Source organism: Metarhizium album, assembly GCF_000804445.1.
Source record: "Metarhizium album ARSEF 1941 chromosome Unknown scaffold_3, whole genome shotgun sequence".
NCBI classification, from domain to species: Eukaryota; Fungi; Ascomycota; class Sordariomycetes; order Hypocreales; family Clavicipitaceae; genus Metarhizium; species Metarhizium album.
This window is the reverse complement of record NW_024467577.1, coordinates 1,344,818-1,364,826: the sequence shown is the minus strand read 5'-3', so window position 1 is coordinate 1,364,826 and position 20,009 is coordinate 1,344,818. Positions and strand designations below refer to the sequence as shown.

Sequence of the window (20,009 nt, the reverse complement as noted above, 5' to 3'; positions counted from 1 at the left end):
TAATATAAGAATTAAGAGAATTAAAGTTATATTACTATACTTAGAGCTCTATAAAAGCAAGAAGTAAAATATACCTCTATATAATATAGAGGCTAGAGAGGCCTAGAATAAGTATATATTAGTTAGAGACTTTAACCTTAAGTACCTACTTTAGAATAAGCTAGAAAGAACTAGCTAGAGCTATAAAGAACTATTAGCAATAGCAGCTTAATAGCAGCTTAGCTTAGTAATACTAAAAGAAGAACTTATAAAGCAAAAACATAGAGATAGAGATAGCATTATTAACTTAGCTTAAGCCTTATAAAGCCTTAGAGTTATATACTAAGGAGCTATAAATCTAGCTAGATCTAACTATATTTTATAGCTAATCTAGGTTAATATAAAGGTAGATAATAAGCCCCTAGCGCTTATAAAGTACTTATAGAAGAAGCTTAATAAGAAATTAGCTAAAGTAGAGGCTAAAGTATAGTTTTAAAGTAAGGCAGTAATATAGCTACTTTATACTTAGGCTAATGTTAATAAATATATAGACTAGATAGTATAATAACTTTAGAAGATAGCAGATAATGCTATACTAAAGAGAGCGCTAAGGCCTTCTTACTAGAAATAGTAGTAAAGCTAGTGTATAATAAAGGTAGTATTAAATGCAAAGAGAGCAAAATAAGTATAGCACTACAGACAAATAATAGCTAACTAGAAATACTACCTAGAGGCTAACTTAATAAGCTAAATTACTACTAAGAAATATAAAAGCGCTTAGCGTAAAACTCTCTACTATATAAACATAAGAAATAATAAGATATAGCAGCTAGAAAGATAAGCCTGCCTATATAGCTATATTCTACTTAAACTTATATAGCTCCTAGCTCTACTTTATAATAGAGAACTTAATACAGCTAACCTAGCTGTACGCTTAGAGGAGAAGGCAGATATTCTTACTATAAAATTCTTTCTAGAGCTAACTGCTAATATTAGCAATATAGTAGACCTAGCTTTTTGCTAGCTTAATAGTATGCTTATACTAGTAGACTAATAGTTTATAAATGCTAATATATATAAAGCTTTTATAAAGATAGCAAGCTAGAAAGCTCTTAGAGACAATAAAATGCTAGCTAGCTTTCTAAAAGCTTATAAGGCCCCTCTTATAGATATTCTTACTTACCTACTAACTAGAGTAGCTAAATATACTTATTTTCTAGCTTAGTTCTAGACTGCTAAAGTAATTATCCTCTATAAGCCTAGGAAAACGCTTATAGACCTAAGGCAGGCTAGGAGGTAGCACTTTATATTGCTGCTTAACGTTATAGGCAAGGTATTAAAAGCTGCAATAGCAGCCTAGATTACAGCTATTGCTAAGGCAGAAAGCATACTACTAGATATATAGATAAGCAATAGAGCTAATAAGTTAATAGAGGTTGCACTAAGAGTAGTTACTAAAGTAGTAAAGATAGCTTAGAGCTAGTATAGTATTGCCTTACTACTATAGCTAGATATTAGTAGAGTATTTAATATAGTTAGCTACTTAAAGCTGCTTACTATATTACTTAAAGTAGAAGTACTAGAATAGCTTATAGCTTATATTTAAGCTGTTATTAACTTAAGAATAAGCTAGCTCTACTTTAATAAATAAATATTAAGAGTATACTAGATTCTAGCTAGAGTACTATAAAGCTTGCCTTTATTGCTTATTCTCTTTCTTTTATATACTGCACTACTATATACTTAGCTCTAGGCAGCTAATACAACTATAGTAGTAAGCTTTACTAATAATATAAACATTCTAGCATTTAGGAGAAATATAGAGCAGACTTAGAGGCAGCTTAAGAGCGCTTAGAATATATATATAGCCTAGGTAAGAGAAGTAGAAGTTAAATTTAACTTAGCAAAAAGCAAGCTACTATACTTTAGCTAGGCTAGAGAGCTGCACTAAACTTAGATATAGCTAGGCGCTAATAAAATTACACTAAAGAAGAGCTATAAGTTCCTAGGCGTCTAGATTAATAGAAAGCTAAAGTAGAACTATTATAAAGCTTAAATAAAGAAGAAATTAGCTATATAGCAGCTTGCTCTTACTATACTCTTAGCCTTAGCTTAGAGCAGTATATACTTTAGTAGATAGGCTCTTTATATAGCAGTAGTCTAGGGCGTTATTACTTATAGTATAGATATATTCTATATGCCTACCTAGGTCTAAAGTAAGCCTAGAGAGGTTACTAAACAACTTATAGTAAAGTAATTATAGTGCCTCTAGGCTATTACTAAAGCGTATAAAGCTATACTAATTCTGCACTTAGAGGCAGAGGCAGTAGTCTCTCTACTAGACCTCTATTTTAACTACTTAAAGTGTAGGTTTAAAGATTAATTAAAGAAGATAGATATAGTAAGTTAGATCTAGACTACTTATAGCGTAATAGCAAGAGTCCTAAAGAAAAAGAAGAAGCTCTAGTAGAAACTAAACAAGAAAGACTAGCAGTAGATATAGGCCTAGAGCTTAGCTAGAGCTACTAAGGCTATAATATAGTAAGAATAGTAATAGCAATAAAATAACTAGCACTAAAACACTAAGCTAGCCTGCTAATAGTATAGCTAGAAGGCAACTAAGAATATACCTCTATTAAGTATACTAAAATAGACAACCTAGCTGCATAAAAGCCTATATAAGCATAAAACTACTATACTAATCTAGCTATAAATAGGCAAGATAGAGCTAAATAAGTTTCTCTACTATAAGTATATACTAAGCGTAGAGTTGCCTCTATATAGATATAGAACTAAGAAAGAAGATATATACTATATTATTTTATTATACCTACTCTATATAGATATAAAGCTACTAAATTAGCTGCAGAATAATAAAGAGGTTAAATAGGCTCTAGCCTGCTCTAAGCTAGCTGTAAGGCTAACTTAGTAGTTTATTAATATAGGCTAAATAACTTATTACTAACTAGCCGTAAAACTAGCTAAAGAGTAGAAAGTATAACTGCCTAACTAAATGCCTAAAGTAGAATTATAGTAATACTAGTAGAATGCTAGTTTATAGGTATAATAATAGAGAAGCTAAAAGTTATTAAGTTTATTACTATAGAAAAAACAAAAAACAAGAAACACTAAGCCTATAGTATTATAGCTAGTAATACTGCTAGAGGCAGCTTAATCTTAGGCTGCTCTCTACCTACCTACCTACTTTTCCCCCCCTAAAATTTTCCCTCTTCTATCTTAAGAAGAGTTACAACCCCTCTAGCGCCTCTTTGCGCTAGGTCTAGCTATAAGGCCCTTCTGCTCTATTATAATAGTGCAGGCACTTATAGTCTAAAGCGTAATCTTTATAACTAATAAATAGCTCTTATATTATTTTAAAATCTAAATAGTCTCTGCTCTAGACTTAGCTATAGCAGCTACTAATATAGTAATTTCTTCTAGCTGCTTTAGAATCTCCTTATAATAGTCTATGCTATTATTAAAACCTCTAGCTAGCGCTAAGCTAGCTTAGGCCTAACTCTTTCTCTTCTAATTATTAGCCTTCTCTAAGGCCTTAAGATTCTTAAAAAATTAAGAAGTAAACTAAGACAGCTAGTTAGTAATATTAAGCTAGAGATAAAGCAGACTACTTACTATAATATAAAATAGTATTATTTTAGCAACTGCCTCTAGCTTCTTCTAAAGGCAGGGAAAAATAAAATAAGTCTTAGATATTATATTATACTATAGCTAGATTAAAGCTAGAGAAAGTTTAATATTAAGACTACTTATAGAAATATAATAATTATTATAAATATAATAGTTAAAGTATAATACTATCTTTAACTTAATAATTTCCTAGCATAAATAAGCCTAGAGCTTATTTAGCCTTAAGCTAGTAGTAGTAGCAGTAGCTAAGATCTAAGTAATATATAAAATATATATAACTTTATAGATAGAACTAAGCTATATATAAAGTTAGAGCTAGAATAAAGGCAGAAATAGAGATATATATAGACTTACTAGCAACTTTTTAGGACTAGGACTTAGTTATTATTTTACTCTTAAAGGCACTAAAGGTCTTTATAGTAGTTAGCCTTTAGGTAGAGAACAAGCTAGCGCTAGCTTAAACTTACTATAACCTTCTCTATATTATTAAATTAAAAAGCAGATATAATAATAGCTACTAATAATAATTAGCAATTTTCTAGAGTTAAGCTTAATATAAAGTAGATATAAAGTATATATATATAAATAATAAGTTCTAACTATATTTAAAGGCAATAGCAGCAGCAGTAGAGGCAATAAAAATAGTTCTAGCAAGAAGTTAGCTAGGATTTATATAGAGACTAGCTTAAGCTTAGCTAGACAGCAGGTAAGGCTAGTATATTAGCAAGATTTAGTATATATTAAGAGCAAGAGGTTAAAAGAGAAAGAAAAAAGAGAAGGAAGTTAAAGAGAGTCTAGCTAGCTTTATATTTAATAAAAGCCTAGATTTAGCGTAGCAGGCTAAGAGGTAATTTATATATAAGATAAATATAAAGTAAATCTAAATATATAGACTATTACAGCTAAATACTAGATATTTACACTAGCAGCTATATAACAGCATAGAACTAGGCTAGCCTACCCCTAAGAGAGCAATAGACGTTATACTGCACTAAGATAGTCTACGTTCCTAGAGAGCAGGGATAATTAGAGACTAATAGATAGAATAGGGAATTAAGCAGGCGTAGAATAAGCGTATAGCAGCTGCGCTAGCTATAGCTAGCTGTAAAGCTAAGAGGTAATTTATATATAAAATAAAAGTAAGGTAAATCTAACTATATAAGCTATTATAACTAAATACTAAATATTTATACTAGTAGTTATATAACAGCTTAGAACTAAACTAGCCTACTTTTAAGATAGTAATAAATAATATACTATATAGAGATAAATTATATCCCTAGAGAGAGGGGATAATTAGAGGCTAGAGAATATAGTAGGAGAATAAATAAAAGCAGTATAGCTCTAGCGTAAGGCTAGAGGCAGGCTTAGTTTTTTAGGGGTTATTAGCCTCTCTAGAATACAGCTAGTAAAGCTGGCAATATTTATATATATACAGAAGATAGGCAGATTCTAGCTAGCATAGAGCTAGAGCTGCTCTAGAGAGCAAAAACAGAAGCAGGCAGGGTTTTTCTTTCTACTAAAGAGTTTTCTAGGCTTAATATAAAAAGAAGATATACTAGTTATATAGCTTTATAGCTATCTAGAGATAACTACTATAAATATTATAATAAAAAATAATAATAAATATAAAGTTAAATAAATACTTAAGGCAAAAGAAAACAGAAAGAATTAATATTATTTTATTAAATAAAAAGAATACTTAAACTTAGAAAACACCTAGGAATTAATAGAGAACTTTATAAATTACTTAATATTACTTTAGTAGTTTTATTTCTAAGAAATATAGTTTAATTTAACACTTAAATATTATTTATTAACTTAATATTAAACTTAGTATTTAAGAAATAAACTAATATAGAATTTAACTTATTTAAAGAAGTAGAAAGAATACTACTATTTTTTTAAAGCTATTTAGCTTTTTTATGCTCTATATATTCTAACTTTTTAATATTATTAATACTATATATAACTATATATATTATTTTCTTAAACTATAATTTCTTTTATTTCTATAAATATAAAACTTTTTAATTCTTAGCTAGAGTATACTTCTTAGCTTCTTTAAGCTCTCTCTTAAGCTTATAATATTAATTTTTAATACTATAAAGCTATTAAGAAGTTACCTCTATAATATTATAATTCTCTTACTTATTTACTATATACTTTACGTAATAACTTAAGTTAGAAATAAAGGCTTTATATTAGGGAAATTCTATATAAGTATAGTAAGTATAAGCCTTTATAAAAAATAAGAATAAATTATTAATTATTACAGAAAGAAAATTATTTTAATAAAGAAAAGAAGTAGATAAAGCCTTAGACTACTACTTTAAGATATAGTTAGCTAATATAATAGTATATAATAATAAAAGAAGGAAAATATATAATACTTAGCTAGCTTATTTTAATAGCTTTAAGGATAAAACTAGCAGAGAAGAAGTATAATATTACAAATATTACTATATAAAATATAGAATAAAACTACACTAGTAAGAATAAGCATAACTTATAAGTTAGGGAAATTCTATATAAGTATAGTAAGTATAAGCCTTTATAAAGAATAAAAATAAATTATTAATTATTATAGAAAGAAAATTATTTTAATAAAGAGAAGAAGTAGATAAAGCCTTAAACTACTATTTTAAGATATAGTTAGCTAATATAATAGTATATAATAATAAAAGAAGGAAAATATATAATACTTAGCTAGCTTATTTTAATAGCTTTAAGGATAAAACTAGCAGAGAAGAAGTATAATATTACAAATATTACTATATAAAATATAGAATAAAACTACACTAGTAAGAATAAGCATAACTTATAAGTATAAAAAGAAGGCAGAGGCATATAACTAGCTATATAACTTAGAAAGTAATTAAAAAAGTTAATATTTAAATATATTAACTAAGAAGAATTAAACTAACTAAACCTTAAGCTATTTAATTAAGGCTTAAAGAAATTAATAAATAAGCTAGTTAATTTAGTTTATAATAGAGAGATAGATAAGTACTTAAAAAGAAGGTATTTTACTATAGTAAATAGTCTAGTTCTCTATTAATTAATCTAAGCAATAGTTTTATTATTAAGAGTTATACTCTTAATAGCTTTATTATTATACTACTTATATTATTACTTAGTAATGCTTAACTTAACTTACTTCCTAAGAAACAGACCTACTGTAACTTAGAACTTAAGCTACTGTTACAGTAAGGTAAATCTAAAGATATATACTATTACAGCGAAACACTAAATATATATAGTAGTAGTTAAGCGCTAAGCTAGAGCTAAGCTAGCTTACTCTTTAGATAGAGATAAATAATATACTTTACTAAGAAAGAATATATCTCTAGTAAGAAAAAGTAATAGAAAGACGTAAAAGCAGATAGAAAGTAAAGTAAGCATATAGAAATAGAAGCCTTAGCATACAGCTAGAAGTAGATAAGAGTTATAAAGGCACTATTTTTTATAAAATACAGCTAGTAAAGCTAGCAATAACTATATATATACAAAAGATAAGCAGCCTCTAACTAACATAGAGCTAGAGCAAGCCTAGGAAGGTAAAAAGAGATATAGATAGAGTTTTTCTTTCTAGCTAGAGAGTTTTCTACATCTAAAATAAGTAGCTAATATACTAGTTATATAGCTTTATAGCTATCTAGAGTAATTAATATATATATAAAAATAAAGTAAACTTTATAGTAGTAAACTAAAGAAGTAATTAAAATAACTCTATAAAAATAAAACTAAAATACTTTAATAGAAACAGTAGGAAAAAGTCTTTAAAAAAATTTACGTTAATATTGTCTAGAATCTTAGACTGCCGATCAAGAAAGTTGCGCATCACGGCGCCGGCATTGTTCACGAGCACGTCGACGACGCCAAACTCAAAGGTCAGCGAATCCTATCGCAGCACCATGGCCACTATATTTGTTGGATCGGATTTACGCGTTTCCTGCTGCTGGGTTCACAACAACGGTCGCACGGGGCGTCTCAAGGTTGGCATTCCGGGACTAAGTGCTAGGCACCACCAAGTACGCCGCTGACGAGTGTCTCTGGTCGTCTCTAGCCCTCACATCCAAAGGAATGTAGTCTATCAGCACCTAGGCGTCCTCGGCAAGTGTTTTATACGCCGCAAAGGCCAATTTTGTTCCATTGTGGCATCAAGCGCAGGGCAGATGAGGGCCCGAGAATAATACATGACAGACGTGCAAGTCGTGGCCTCGCCACAGACAACAGTCCGCTTCGCCCGCTTCAGTCCTACACGCGGGTGCGGTAAAGAAAAAGACAGAACCGGCGCCCTAGTGGCATCGGCCGCCGTGGCCGCCCACCGGCTGAGGCTTCTTCAAGGCCTCGAGCACCCGTGGCAAGCCCGACAGTACGCAGGTGAATGCAAGATGGAGCAAATTAGCCCCCGTCGGCCCCTTGCGACGGAATCTGTCCCCGAGGAGAACCAAGGTGACGGCCAGAAAGACAGGTTGCAGACGATGCATCGTCGTCGTCGTCGACAACGAGGCAGACCCTACGGCGAGGACGTCTAGCAGCGCCTGAGCACCGTTCGTTTTACAAGTCAGCAAGACGTGCAGGGGAGAGACGCTGACAACGAACGGCTCCACCTCTCACCGGAAGCCAGCAGCAGGAGCTGTGAAGAAGGGCGGATATGAACGGCGCGAGGTGGTGATTGCGCACCCGCGCCCACCTATGTGACGAGTCGTGTACGTCCCTCGCCTCTGGCCGCGGGCTGTCTTGCGAGCTGTTGTCGCAGCACGACGGCATCTTGGCGACGGAGCGGAGATGGCGATGCACCGCGTGGGTGGACAGATTTGGTTGGTAGTGAAGGGAGTCAAGTTGGCCGTGACATGTTGAGAGGTCGAGCCGCCACGTGTTTGCACAGAGCCTTTAGCGTGCTTTATGGAGACCTTGTCCGGTGTGGTATGGCTCTGTTCTGTTCCATTCTGTTCAAGGACGTGGGAGACGGGTCGAGTCTGGCCGTGTTTGTCATTCCAGTCCAGCCAGAGTCGCTAGTTGCATCGCGACGGCAGCAGAGCAATGCTGGTCCACGGACTTTCCGGCCAGCAATGGTTTCAGCGTTTCAGCGTTGATGCTTGAAGAGCTTCGTCGTCACCATCGAATCAGTCAGGACCCGGGCCATCGTCAGCGCCACCACGTAGGCTGCCACGTTGTCGGTTCCGGATTCTCCACGGGAGCATAGTTCCAGGCTTGCTGTAGTGTTGGCAAAGCCACCTCTGTGGCTCTCGTCTCGTCGACAACCACCATGATGCCGACTCGATCTACAGAACCATTGAAACATTGGGCTTTATTTGTCCCTCTCTTCACAGACCGGGAGGCCCCTACAGTATGCTCGGTCTTTGCATCGTCCCATGTCATGGCTCGCGGACAGGAGGCAGTCGGGCTAGCTGGTGAAATCAAAGGGCGAGATAGAATCACCAGCGGGTTCGTGGTCGAGTCTTTTGAGTGCTCCGAGCTGGCATGGACTGCCATTACCACCGCAACGGCCTTGCCATGGCTGCCTGCGTGAGGTGAAAAGATTTTGAAACCGTTTCAAGTATACAACTAACGTAATTGACCGGGATCATGGCTCGAGTTTCACAAAAAAGGAGCACATTCTTTGTCAAGGCACAACCATGGAACCTGTTCTTGGCTTTGTTCTGGGCAAGTGAGGCCCGCTCAAACTCAATCATGAAAAACACCGCCATGTTCAAAATACCGCCAATCGCAAAATGCATGAAAAACCCAGACGAGAGAATTAGAAGCAGCAGCGCTTGTGGGTTAGGGTTAGGGTTATAGTTGGGGTGAAGCCAATCTATGACATCGAGCCGAGAAACAAACATCTCCCTCAAGAAGCATCCCATGCGCCCTGTGGCCGAGGAAGACAGAAAAAAAAGACCTACCAGTCTAGTATCCTTCCACCGACTTGCAAAAACCGGCCCACGTCACCGTCCTTCGTCCCCTGGACGATGTCGACAATGCCGGCAGCGCTTGCCGCGAAACTCACCGCGCCGGTAGATTCTGAGCGTCCCCTGGACTCCCCTGCTCCCGTCAAGTTGGTGATGCCATTTCCCGGACAGTAGGCCCATACCTTGGCCCCCCATACCTTGTAGTTGGCGTACATGCAGGCGGTGGCCATGTTGAGCGCCGCCTTGGACATTCTGTACGCCTCAGAAGCAATGCGGTAGGTGGAATCGTTCGGATCAAGACGAGCGTTGATTGAACCGAGCCCCGAGGAGACGTTGATGATTCTGGGGTCGCTGGACTTTTGGAGCAGCGGCTCCAGAGCTTCCGTGAAGACGAGGTGGCCGACGGAGTTTGTGTTGATGGTGTCCAGAATCTCGGACCGTCGATCCGGAAAGTTGCGCATGACGGCGCCGGCATTGTTCACGAGCACGTCGACGACGCCAAACTCGAAGGTGAGCTTTTCCACGGCCAGGCCGATGCTCTGGTCGTCTGTGATGTCCACCTCGAGGAGACTGAGGGAGCCGGCGTGAGGCTGGGCCTGCAACCGCTGCAGGGCCCTCGCGCCTCGCTCGTAGTTGCGACAGCCCATGATGACGTGGTTCTCTGGCGATTCCACAAGGGCAGCGGACAAGTCGTAGCCAATGCCAGAGTTTGCGCCTGGCGATGGTTGTCAGGACTCGCGACCTCGGAAGCCAGCATTCATCGTCATCACCGCCGCCACCACCACCACACCACGGACTCGGCGGCTCTGCTCGACGAGCCGGGCTCTTCACGTGACGATACACCGCATCGCGTTGGGAGTCGGGACGACGTACCGGTAATGAGGACAACCCTCTGTGACACGGAGCCGTTGGCCGTGCCGCTCGCTTCTGGCGCCATGACTCGCGGCAAAAGATGCAATGCCCGGGACGAGGGCACAGTTTTCTTTGAAAGGGAAGCAAAATTTGACCTTGGACCGACTCACTCACTCTGGGAAATAAAAACTCCGCCCAGGGCACGAGGCAGAGGTGGTAGCTCCGTCGCTTCCAGACGGCACGGTGGCGTCCACGCAAGCTCACCGCGGGCTGTGGTCACGTATCATGTACTCCGTACGAGCAGCTCTCATCTGTGTCTCGAGTCTGGTTCCCGAAAATTTAAAGTTCAAGCCAAACGGCGCGGCTAACGTTAGCAGCTCCGAGCCTCCCTCGTCCTCCTCACGGCCGACCCGAGTTGCCTCGCGCGGGTCCATTTCACCATCCCCCGGGCAGGCGTGGGAAATTCCGGCGCAGGGGGCCTGTTGCAGGCATTCTTCATTTCACCTTTTCTCGTACAGAGTACAGAGTCGGGAACCGGGACGCTCGTCGGCACACCCACGCCAAACCTGTCCCCGTAACTCCGCATGCACTCGCGGTGTGCCCCCCGCCAAACGGTGAACACCTCGTCAAGCATATCAATGTCCCACCGGGATTGCTCTCCTCACGAGGCTGCCAGCCGCGGCGCCCTCGGTGCCCGCCGTGATGGCAGATCATCCCCTTGTGCGGTGGGAATCTGTTCGTTTCCACGCCACAAATGTTCTTTCCTGGGACAGCCCGTCTTCCGTTGCAAGAGAAGAGTGGAGGACTCAACCAGGCGTGGAACTTGTCGTACAGCGGGTAGCATTGCTGTAGTATTCCGTAGACGTTTTGCTGGTGTCGTGGGCCGTGACGGCGTGGTGGTGGTACGAAGATGCGCCGCGTGGCTGGGGAGGCCGTTATTCCTAACAGACATGCCATGGTGGCCCCATGGTGCATGGTGTCCAGTGCGTTACGGCCGATTGGAGACGGTCCTCTACACCTTTGCAGAGTCCAGACCCCAGAAGGCGCCGAGTGCGACACGGCGCATGGTGTTTTGGCTGCACGCAAGACCGAACAACAGGCGTACCTGGTACCTGAAGCAAACCGAGTCTCGCCAGGACTTGCTCGCACACTGAGTCAAGTTCGTGTGTACTGCGGGGAGCGACGCTCTTTCAAGCCACGTCCGAGGCCGTGGCCGATGAACGACCTCTTTGTAAGTTACCCGCCTCTTGATTCAGTCGCGGTTGCTATGCTCGGCGCGTCGGATGGACACGTCTCGGAGTCTGTCTTCTTCTTTCGGACAGTCGCAGAACAAAATCGAGTCATGGAGACAGACAAGTGCACTCAACACGCATGCTGGCGCGTCAAGCGGTGACATACCGTCATGCCTGGGCATACATGGGCAGTGATGACGTAGCGGCGGATGCGGACACTAGGGTTATCAATGCGCAATACACCGGCCCGTGTAACCCTAGACTGTGTGGTAGTGTAACGCCAGCCTCACCGTTCATCAACTGTCATCTCTCTGCGCCCTGCTGTGTTTACTCTCAAACCACGTGAATAGGTCCCGGATCCAGAAAACAGCCCTCATGCGCAGAGGAATCCGCTCATAGACCAAAAAGTCCAGATATTCATAGCTTCTGGACAACTTGTCGCCCGCGTCCAGGCAGTTCGTCCACAACCACTACACGCACTGAATAGCCACCAGCGCGCTCTACTAACAAGTCTCGAATGCGACCCGTCCATCATGTATCCTCGTTTTCGGACGGTGCCAGCGTGAACTCAATGATACTCGACAACCTCACTATTCGCGCTCAAGAGCCATGTTCGTTCCCGGCAGCTGTCGAGCACGTCTATATAATGTCGGCCTACGCGATTGCGATATTCCAGGACTTGCTCTAGCCTCCAAACCAAAACAACCTACGCGGCCGATTCTCGTCACCGTCCAGATTCTGCATCTCAAGAACAAGTCATCTCTCTACTTCTCTCTCAACGCATTCTCTCACCGCGAGCAACATGTGTTTCCGGTCCCCGTTGGCCAAGCGCGCTCGGCCTGCCGGCAAGAGTCAGCCCGACGACATGCCTGGCGACAAGCCTGACAATAAGCCTGACGACAAACCTGAAGACAAGCCTGACGACCAGCCTGATGGCCAACCTGACAACAAGCCCGACAACAAGCCCGATGAGTCGCTGCCTGAAGACAAATCCCATCCCGGGCGCCCAGATGCCTCGAAAGCCGCCCAGCGAAGGAAACCCCTAGTCCCTCCGGGCCTCTTCAGAGACAAAGATGATGAAGGCAGCACCGTCAATGCAGGCTATACTTTCCGGGGCCGTTGGAAGCCACCCATGGGAGGGAGCGGACGGAAGTCGTGGCCAACCAACCAACCATTCATATGATATTGGGCGCGCGCGACTGACTCGAACCCAACGGTAAAGAGTTGCGACTCTGGTGAGGCGGGAACTTGGGCTACCGAACCTGTCAGGAAAATTCCTTGCTAGCAACATCTTTCTTCTACGATGCGCACTTATCCGTGCATGCGGCTATACTTGTTAGGCTGCCTATTTTTCATTCTTTGCTTTAGCGACAGTTGCGGAGACTGGATATCAAGAACTGGAAGGCGGCGTAAAATTCAATGTTATCCTAATAGAGTTTTTCATGTATATTGATACATGGTCTAGTAAAGATGTGTAGTAATTACATATGGAGGACTATTCATTAGGGCCTAGAGCAAATAAATCATATCAACATATAATGTCGTATGGTCTCAAGGTCCTTGGTTCCCCAATCTGACCGACCCGACCAACAAGAGCGATATATACAAAAAGACGCCTGTGTGTGTAACCTGAGTAGATGGGCTTGGTGCCTTGGTGCCTGAGTCTATTAGTAGCTCATGAGGGTATCGTGATGGCTGTATTCTTGGTGCATTACAGCTAGTTTTGTGGTTGATCCTCTTGACCTCAAGTGGCGTGTAACATGTACGCGTGATATTAACTACAAACTTGAGAAGGAGAGAGAGGAGAAAAGTTTCCTTTGCTTTCCCTTAATATACAGTTATATACACTCCCTCGGTAACGTGCATCCGAAGAGTGTCTAAGGATGCGCTGCTGTAGAGTCTTGCATAGACTCGGACTTGCTAGTCCGAGTCCATAATAGTACCTTTAAGGTTTTCTAGGGCTTAGACTTGTGTGCAGCTTATAAGAGCATTACAGCAGCTAGAACCTTTATTCATCACCGCTAGTTATATAATCAAGGCTTTGTTAACTGCAAGTTTTATATAACACTAGCTCTCCCTCTAGATAAGCTTACTCTTAAGCGCTTAGTTTGAAGCTATTACCTAGTGTCCATGGAACGGGGATTTAACAAGAGCGAAAAGATCCGCTTTGCAAGCCTATCAAAACCCCATTCGGACCCGGAGCAAGGTTCCAAGGCAACGGGCGTAGGCTGGTAAGTTGCTATCAAGCTTACTTGTGCTGCACTGCACTGGGGGACAAAATCGGAAAAGACGCTGACCTATACGCAAGGGGCACACAAGACTTATACGCTACAGGGTCTCGACCCTGCGCTAAGTAGTAAACTACGCAAGGTCGATCTCTCTGTTCGTCCAAGCCAAGAATGTGCGATCGAACCTTTTTTAGACCGTCGTTATGCAGAAGAAGCCGTATGCGCTGGGCTAACGTGCGTCATGATTGATAGGTGAAGAGGTGAGGTTGGCGTAACTTTGGGCTGCGAGCCTCTTTTCCCCCATGTGACATTAAAAGGCTGTGTCTAGAATCACATGTCATCCTGACAGGGTTTTTGATGCGCACTGTTGTAGTCTACTAAAGATGTGATGTGGAAAACATTACAAGTGCGTATTATTCAATGTTTAAAATAAACACAACATATAGTGCACTTGAGAGCTTCAGCAAGTTTTTGGTAGCGGTCCGGCTACGCTGTTCCCGTGACACGTTATTCAAATCAATCCTCTGCATAGTGTATGGATATACACGTGCTGCACGAAATCACCCGTTTTTCGACGGCATCTCGTGTCTGAATTTGTGGCTTTCAACATCTACAATCTTCAAGTTGACGACTCTCCCAAAGCAGACGTCCCTGGCAGCCGTCTTTTCCTCCCTCGCGAGTTGCTTTGTCTTGTAGCCACGGCATACAGATTGACTCGGACACAACCCGGAGTCGGAATAGTGAAATGCGCCCAGAGACGCGGGGGGCCTTATTTCCCCCCCTTTACATCTTGCAGCGCTTTCGTCACATCCTTTACATCCTGATGCTCGACACCCAGGACCTCTATCTGCCGCGGAAGCAGCCCCGACAACACATGCTCTGCTTGCTCAACGTCCCCTTCCGCATGGAGCGCAAGGCCATATTGCATCTCGGCCCACAGCGTCAAGCGGCTGTTGTCGCCAAACATGGTCTTCCTCTCGTCCAACACCATGCGGAACGTGGCCCTGGCTTCGCCGTACTTGCCCTGCAGCATGTAGATGCCGGCGAGGATGTTCAAGTGAGCAACAGAGTCCTTGGGCAGGTCGCTCGTCGCCCGTCGCCCGTCCCGCTCGCACCGCTGCAGCTGTTTCTCCAGGAAGCCGTACAGGTCGCGGGCCTCGTCGTGACGACCAAGTTTCGCGAGGACCTCTGCGAGCGCCAGACGCGACCGCAGCGTATGGGGACATCCGGAGCCGAACTGCTCGAGAGAGGCGTCGAGGGCGCCGCGCAGGAACGCGCTCGCCTCGTCGAGCTTGCCTTGACGCGACAGGACCCAGCCCAGGCTGTCGTACGCGAAGGGGAGCGCGTTCCCGTCACGGCCGGGCGTGCTCTCCACATCCCGGACGAGGCTCCTGAGCACGTCTTCCGCTTCCGCGTAGCGTCCGTTGCGCTTGAGGTCGTCCGCCAGCGCCTGTCGAGCCGCCGCCACCAAGTCCCCGCAGCCATCTTCGTCCGAGGACGGCGAGAAACGCTCGATTGCCTCTCTCAGCTGGGGCTCGACGCGGCCTCCGCGCTCCGGTAGCCAGCTGTGCAGCTCGGCCAGCTCAACCCGGCGCCGGAGACACTCGGCACGAGGTGTGCCGCCGGTGCTGGTTTCCGCCACGAGCCCCTCGTAGACCGACTCCAGCCAGCTTTCGAGATTCCGACGGACTTGATGCCGTCTCTCTTGTCCGTAGTAGTTCACAATCTGCGACTTGAGCATGGAAATGTAGAAGAAGCGGGCGTTGATTGGCGGCCGCGGCGGGACGGGCAGGACAGAACGGGCGAGCAGTTCGGGGAGGAGCTTGACGATCCACTGCTTTGCGTTTTCGGATTGAAAAAAGCGCTCGATCTGCTCTCTCAGGCCCTCGTCCTCCTTGCTCAAGCTCAGATGGTGGACCCAGTAGAGGGATGCGTATTCTGCCAGCGGATAAAGCTCGCCGAGGTCTTTGGAGCCCAGGGAGTCGCCAATGCGCCGGAATGACGGGTGCATCAGGTAGTTCAGGAGAGTCCTCGTCATCTCGAGATGCTGCTCGCCGGCCCAGTCGACCGTCTCCTCCACAGGCGCCGCCGCCCGGGTGTGCAGCAGAAAGTGCCGCAGGGAGTGGTGGACGAGCCTCAGACAACCATTCTCGAGCTTGACGAGCGACGGGCACACCTCCGCCGCCGTGGCTTCCAGGTCCGCGATGAAGGTGTTGGTTTCCGTAGCCAAGGCGTTTGCCACTTCCACGACGGTCATTGGCCTCGATGAAAAGGCCAGCCATCGCAACACGCCATCTCGTAGCATGATGCGCGTCTCGGGGAGCGTCCGTGACTGCTGCTCAAACACGTCGCGGTACAGCTTGTCAAGAGAAGTAGGGAGGCGCTCCAGCCGCGAGTCGACATCCTCGGGGCTGCTTTCGTCTGCGAGAGCCTTGATGGCGAGGGCCGCCCAGACGAATATACCTTCGGACTTGCGGGCCACGGCTGTGCTGACAGCCTCGGCCGCCGCGTCTAGGCTCGGGTATTTGGAGGCCTCGGATGAGCAAAACCGCTCCATGTCTCGAGCGACTTTGGCAGCCGTCACCTGGATGGTGGGCGAGTCCCCGAGCGCGCGTAGAATGTTGGCCTCTGGCCGGCTGAGCACAAGCAGTCTGACGTTGCCGGCCAGCATCGTCGTCAGCTCGACCAGTTTCGACGCGAGGTCAAACTTGAGGCGTGACAAGAAGTCGTCCGACAACTCGTCGAGCCCGTCCACGACGAGCGTCAGGCGCGGCGACTCCTGCACGACGAGCCTCCACCGGTCCCAGGTCTTGAAGCTGGCATCGTATGGCGGAGTCGCCGAGTCGGCGCACGAGCTGTCGGCGACGACGCTGGCAGCCTGGGACTTGAGCGAGTCGCTCGTCTTTGAAGATTGCACCAGCTGGGTTGCAAGATCGCCTGCCAGCAACGCCGGGGTAGACTGTGCGGTGCAGTGCGTTGTGAGCACTGCTGATTCGGGGCTGGCTTGTTGGACATCGGCAGCGATGAAGTCGGCCAGGAATGACTTTCCTATTCCCACTGGTCCTTGAATCCACAGCGACGGCGAGCTGCTCTCGTTCCACGACTTCCATGCCTGGTAGGCCGGCTCCTCACGAACCCACTCGCACGTCCGAGGCAGACGGTGTCGTTTCCTCGCCGAGGCCGGCTCGGCCCAAGGACTGCTAGACACACTGAGCCTTCTCTTCTTGTCGGAGCTGTCCATGGTGCTGACGATGATGAGTAGCCGTCGCGTCCAGGGTCGACAAGTCGGATGCCTTGACAAGGGACGGCCCAACGTCTTGCGGTTGAAAAGCACCAACATGTAGATGGAAATGTAGAGTGAGGCGCTCGGCCCAACGGTGTTTACGGAGAGAAAGGGGCAACAGGGTTAGACGTTCGAGACCACGGTCCGCTCATCCGCAGTTTCTTGCTGGGTGGCAAGGCGAGCCGCGCGGAAGGGTACATAAGCTCGCATGTCTCACAATCATGACAATGAAGCTGACGAGTCGACACTATCAAACGCCACAATTTTCAGCCCGCTGTTTCCACCTGCAGGTGCTTGTGCTTGAACACGCTCGCATGAGCACAGTAGAGGAACTTCTTGACATGGAAATTCAAAGTAATGTACAGAAGAAGCAGGTTTAGATGTCGTCCGCTTCCTATATCAATCAAGGTAAACTTGTCGTGCATGCCTCTCTGGTCCTGCATTCACACTTGGATTCATTCACACGTTGTTTAATTCCACGTCGTGCTAGAGGAACCGCCCAGTAGCTACCCATTGTTTGCCGTCCATCCCACAAGAAACGCTCTCAAACCAAAGAACAGGAAAATGAAAATTAAACGAGGCTCACTTGCAGCCAACTACAGGCAGAGCAGCCGCACTCGCTGGCCGTTCGTTGCCGTCGCCCTTGTGGTGTCGACGGAATCTTGCAAACGCAAAAAGGTTTGATACCGACGACTTTCTTTGCGTCCTTGCCGCCGGGACGAGCCTTTGCGTGTCCGCGCGAGGCGTCTCCTCCTCGGGCTTCACTCTAAGCGACTCGACCTCTGGTCCGGGAACAGTCTGCGAGTCGTCGCTCAGGTCGGTCAGCAACTTCATCGCCTCTTCCCACGGGAGGACTCGTGCGAGCGGGCCCTTGGCTTCAGCCTGCTTATAGTAAGCCTGCTTCTCCAAGGTTCGTCCAAAGACGCCGACTTGATACTCGGCGTCTTCCTCGTCCACCAGGCTGTTTACGGTGCGGCACCAGTCGATGAAGTACCCTGCTTTGTAGTGCACATATCGCTGGGCAGCATTCTTTTATCGTCAGCCGGTCAGTCATGCCGGCCGAGGAGACAAAAAAATAAACGTCTGGGGAGGAGTCTTACCGTTCCGATGTTGATCTCCTCCACGCCGTGATCCAGAATTGTCCTCTGGATCTGGCCAATCTCCTTGACAAACTGGGGGTCCTGGTCCTTGGGAAGAACCGAAATGAAGCCCTTGATCTCGCTGGCGGGTATCTTTGCAGGTGTTTAGCACTTGGTTTGGTTGTCCCGTCCCGTCCCCGGGGGGAACTCACCGCGACCTCGGGCCTGTGCCTGTATGCAATGGGCAGCCCCTCCAAGTAGTTATCTATTACGCGGCGGACAAAGTTCTCGTAGTACCCGGGAACCAACTTGGCTCCGGGCTCGTCGCCTGCCGGAAACGAGTTAGCCCCCTCGGCGCTCGTCAGACCGCGCCGCGCAGGTCCTCTGGGACGTACTCTCATCAACTTCCCATCTGGTGTTGGGGATGCGATGGGTGAGCCAGGCCTTGATGGCGACGGCCGTGTTGTCGAGGGCATCGGAATACGCAGACGCGTCTTGGCCCTTTTTGGAGTCTCCAAAATCGGAGATGCCCTTGACCACACCCAGACAGATGGGGCCCTTGGGCTCGAAGTATTTACAGAGCTGGAGGAAGGCGCTCGCTTCCATGTCAAGCGCGATGGCGTTTCGGCCGACCTGGGCCGGGCGTCAGAAGTTGTTCTCGCGGACCTTTGTCAAAGGCGGCGAAGCACCATCCGCGGACGACTCACCGACGATCGAATCTTCTCAAATACCTGGGCGGCGTCGCCGCGGACAGCAGAGCCTGAGATGTACTCGCCGTAGCAAATGCCCTGATGTTGGTGCGACTTGGTGAAGCCCTGCATGTCGCCGGCCTCGACGGCGACGGGCTTGTAGTCCGGCAGGAAGACGGGCTTGCCGCCGGGCTCTTGCGCCTCCCACTTGCCCTCCTCGTAGTTGATGGCGGCTTCGCCAAAGACGACCTGGCGCAGGGCCAGCTTCAGCTTCCCCGTGGCGTCATGGAAGCCGGCGCAGACTACCGCGTGCAGCACGAACCGAGGGGAGAGGGTGTTGAGGAGCAGGGCGGCGCTGACGGCGAAGGACTGGATTCCCTGGCGCAGCGAGCTGGTGATGTAGTACTTGAGGACGTCGCCCGAGGGCAGCTCGAACTCGCCCAGGTGGAACGTGTGGCCGTCTCTGACCATGGACACGTCGTGGCCGCTGAGCCGGTGCTTCTCGTCGTCGATGCCGAGCGCGTGCGCGAGCTGCTGTGCCTCGGCGGGCCGGCCGCAGATGATGCATACCGGCCGGCTCCGGAGTCGACGCAGATTCGAACGGCTCTCGTGGTCTGTCGGCGCCATGGTCTCTGGTCTCTGGTCTCTGGTCTCCGGCGCGAGTTGCCCTGGGCGGTGCTCGGCGCCTCACGTCGAGACGAGGCGCGCGCGTTTAATAGCAGCTTGGCCGCCCTCGACCCTCGACCCTCGACTTCCCGCGGCGGCGCATCCATCCTGACTGCCGGGGCTGAAATCAATATCCTCAATGGCCTGAGCAGGACATCCAACGCCCGGCCCCCAAGGGCCCCCCCTGCTGGATGCGCCACGGCCCTCGGCGGAGGGCCTCGAACCCGTCCTGACGCGCGCAGCTGAAGAGGCTATAAATACATTGCAGCTGGCGGCTCAGTCAGATGGCTCAGCCGCGCCTGATGACTCCCCTGGCCACGCAGCTCCGAGCCATGGAGGATTCAGCATGCGACATGGAGGTCTGAGGGAAATAGGGCTCCAGCATGGGCATCGGGGGGCTATGCAAGTACGTACGATGCCATGACGACGATTGCC

At 46.3% G+C, this 20,009-nt stretch overlaps 4 protein-coding genes across 4 annotated transcripts; 1 reads left to right on the top strand and 3 right to left on the bottom strand.

Moving 5' to 3' along the window:
* Positions 1-9,535: 9,535 nt before the first annotated feature.
* Positions 9,536-10,482, bottom strand: MAM_02175 (short chain dehydrogenase; the record flags this gene model as incomplete). The annotated part of the gene is made up of 2 exons (XM_040820974.1): positions 9,536-10,260; positions 10,419-10,482. The coding sequence occupies 2 exons, from the start codon at positions 10,480-10,482 to the stop codon at positions 9,536-9,538; spliced, it is 789 nt and encodes a 262-aa protein (XP_040681317.1).
* Positions 10,483-12,431: 1,949 nt separating this feature from the next.
* Positions 12,432-12,812, top strand: MAM_02174 (uncharacterized protein; the record flags this gene model as incomplete). Its single annotated transcript, XM_040820973.1, has 1 exon — positions 12,432-12,812. One exon carries the CDS (start codon positions 12,432-12,434, stop codon positions 12,810-12,812), a length of 381 nt encoding a protein of 126 aa, XP_040681316.1.
* A 1,814-nt stretch (positions 12,813-14,626) lies between these two features.
* MAM_02173 (NACHT and Ankyrin domain protein) lies at positions 14,627-17,098 on the bottom strand (the record flags this gene model as incomplete). The annotated part of the gene is made up of 1 exon (XM_040820972.1): positions 14,627-17,098. One exon carries the CDS (start codon positions 17,096-17,098, stop codon positions 14,627-14,629), a length of 2,472 nt encoding a protein of 823 aa, XP_040681315.1.
* Positions 17,099-17,722: 624 nt separating this feature from the next.
* MAM_02172 (Phosphorylase superfamily protein) lies at positions 17,723-19,535 on the bottom strand (the record flags this gene model as incomplete). Its single annotated transcript, XM_040820971.1, has 5 exons — positions 17,723-18,169; positions 18,241-18,372; positions 18,432-18,547; positions 18,615-18,852; positions 18,927-19,535. The coding sequence occupies 5 exons, from the start codon at positions 19,533-19,535 to the stop codon at positions 17,723-17,725; spliced, it is 1,542 nt and encodes a 513-aa protein (XP_040681314.1).
* Between the last annotated feature and the right edge of the window lie 474 nt (positions 19,536-20,009).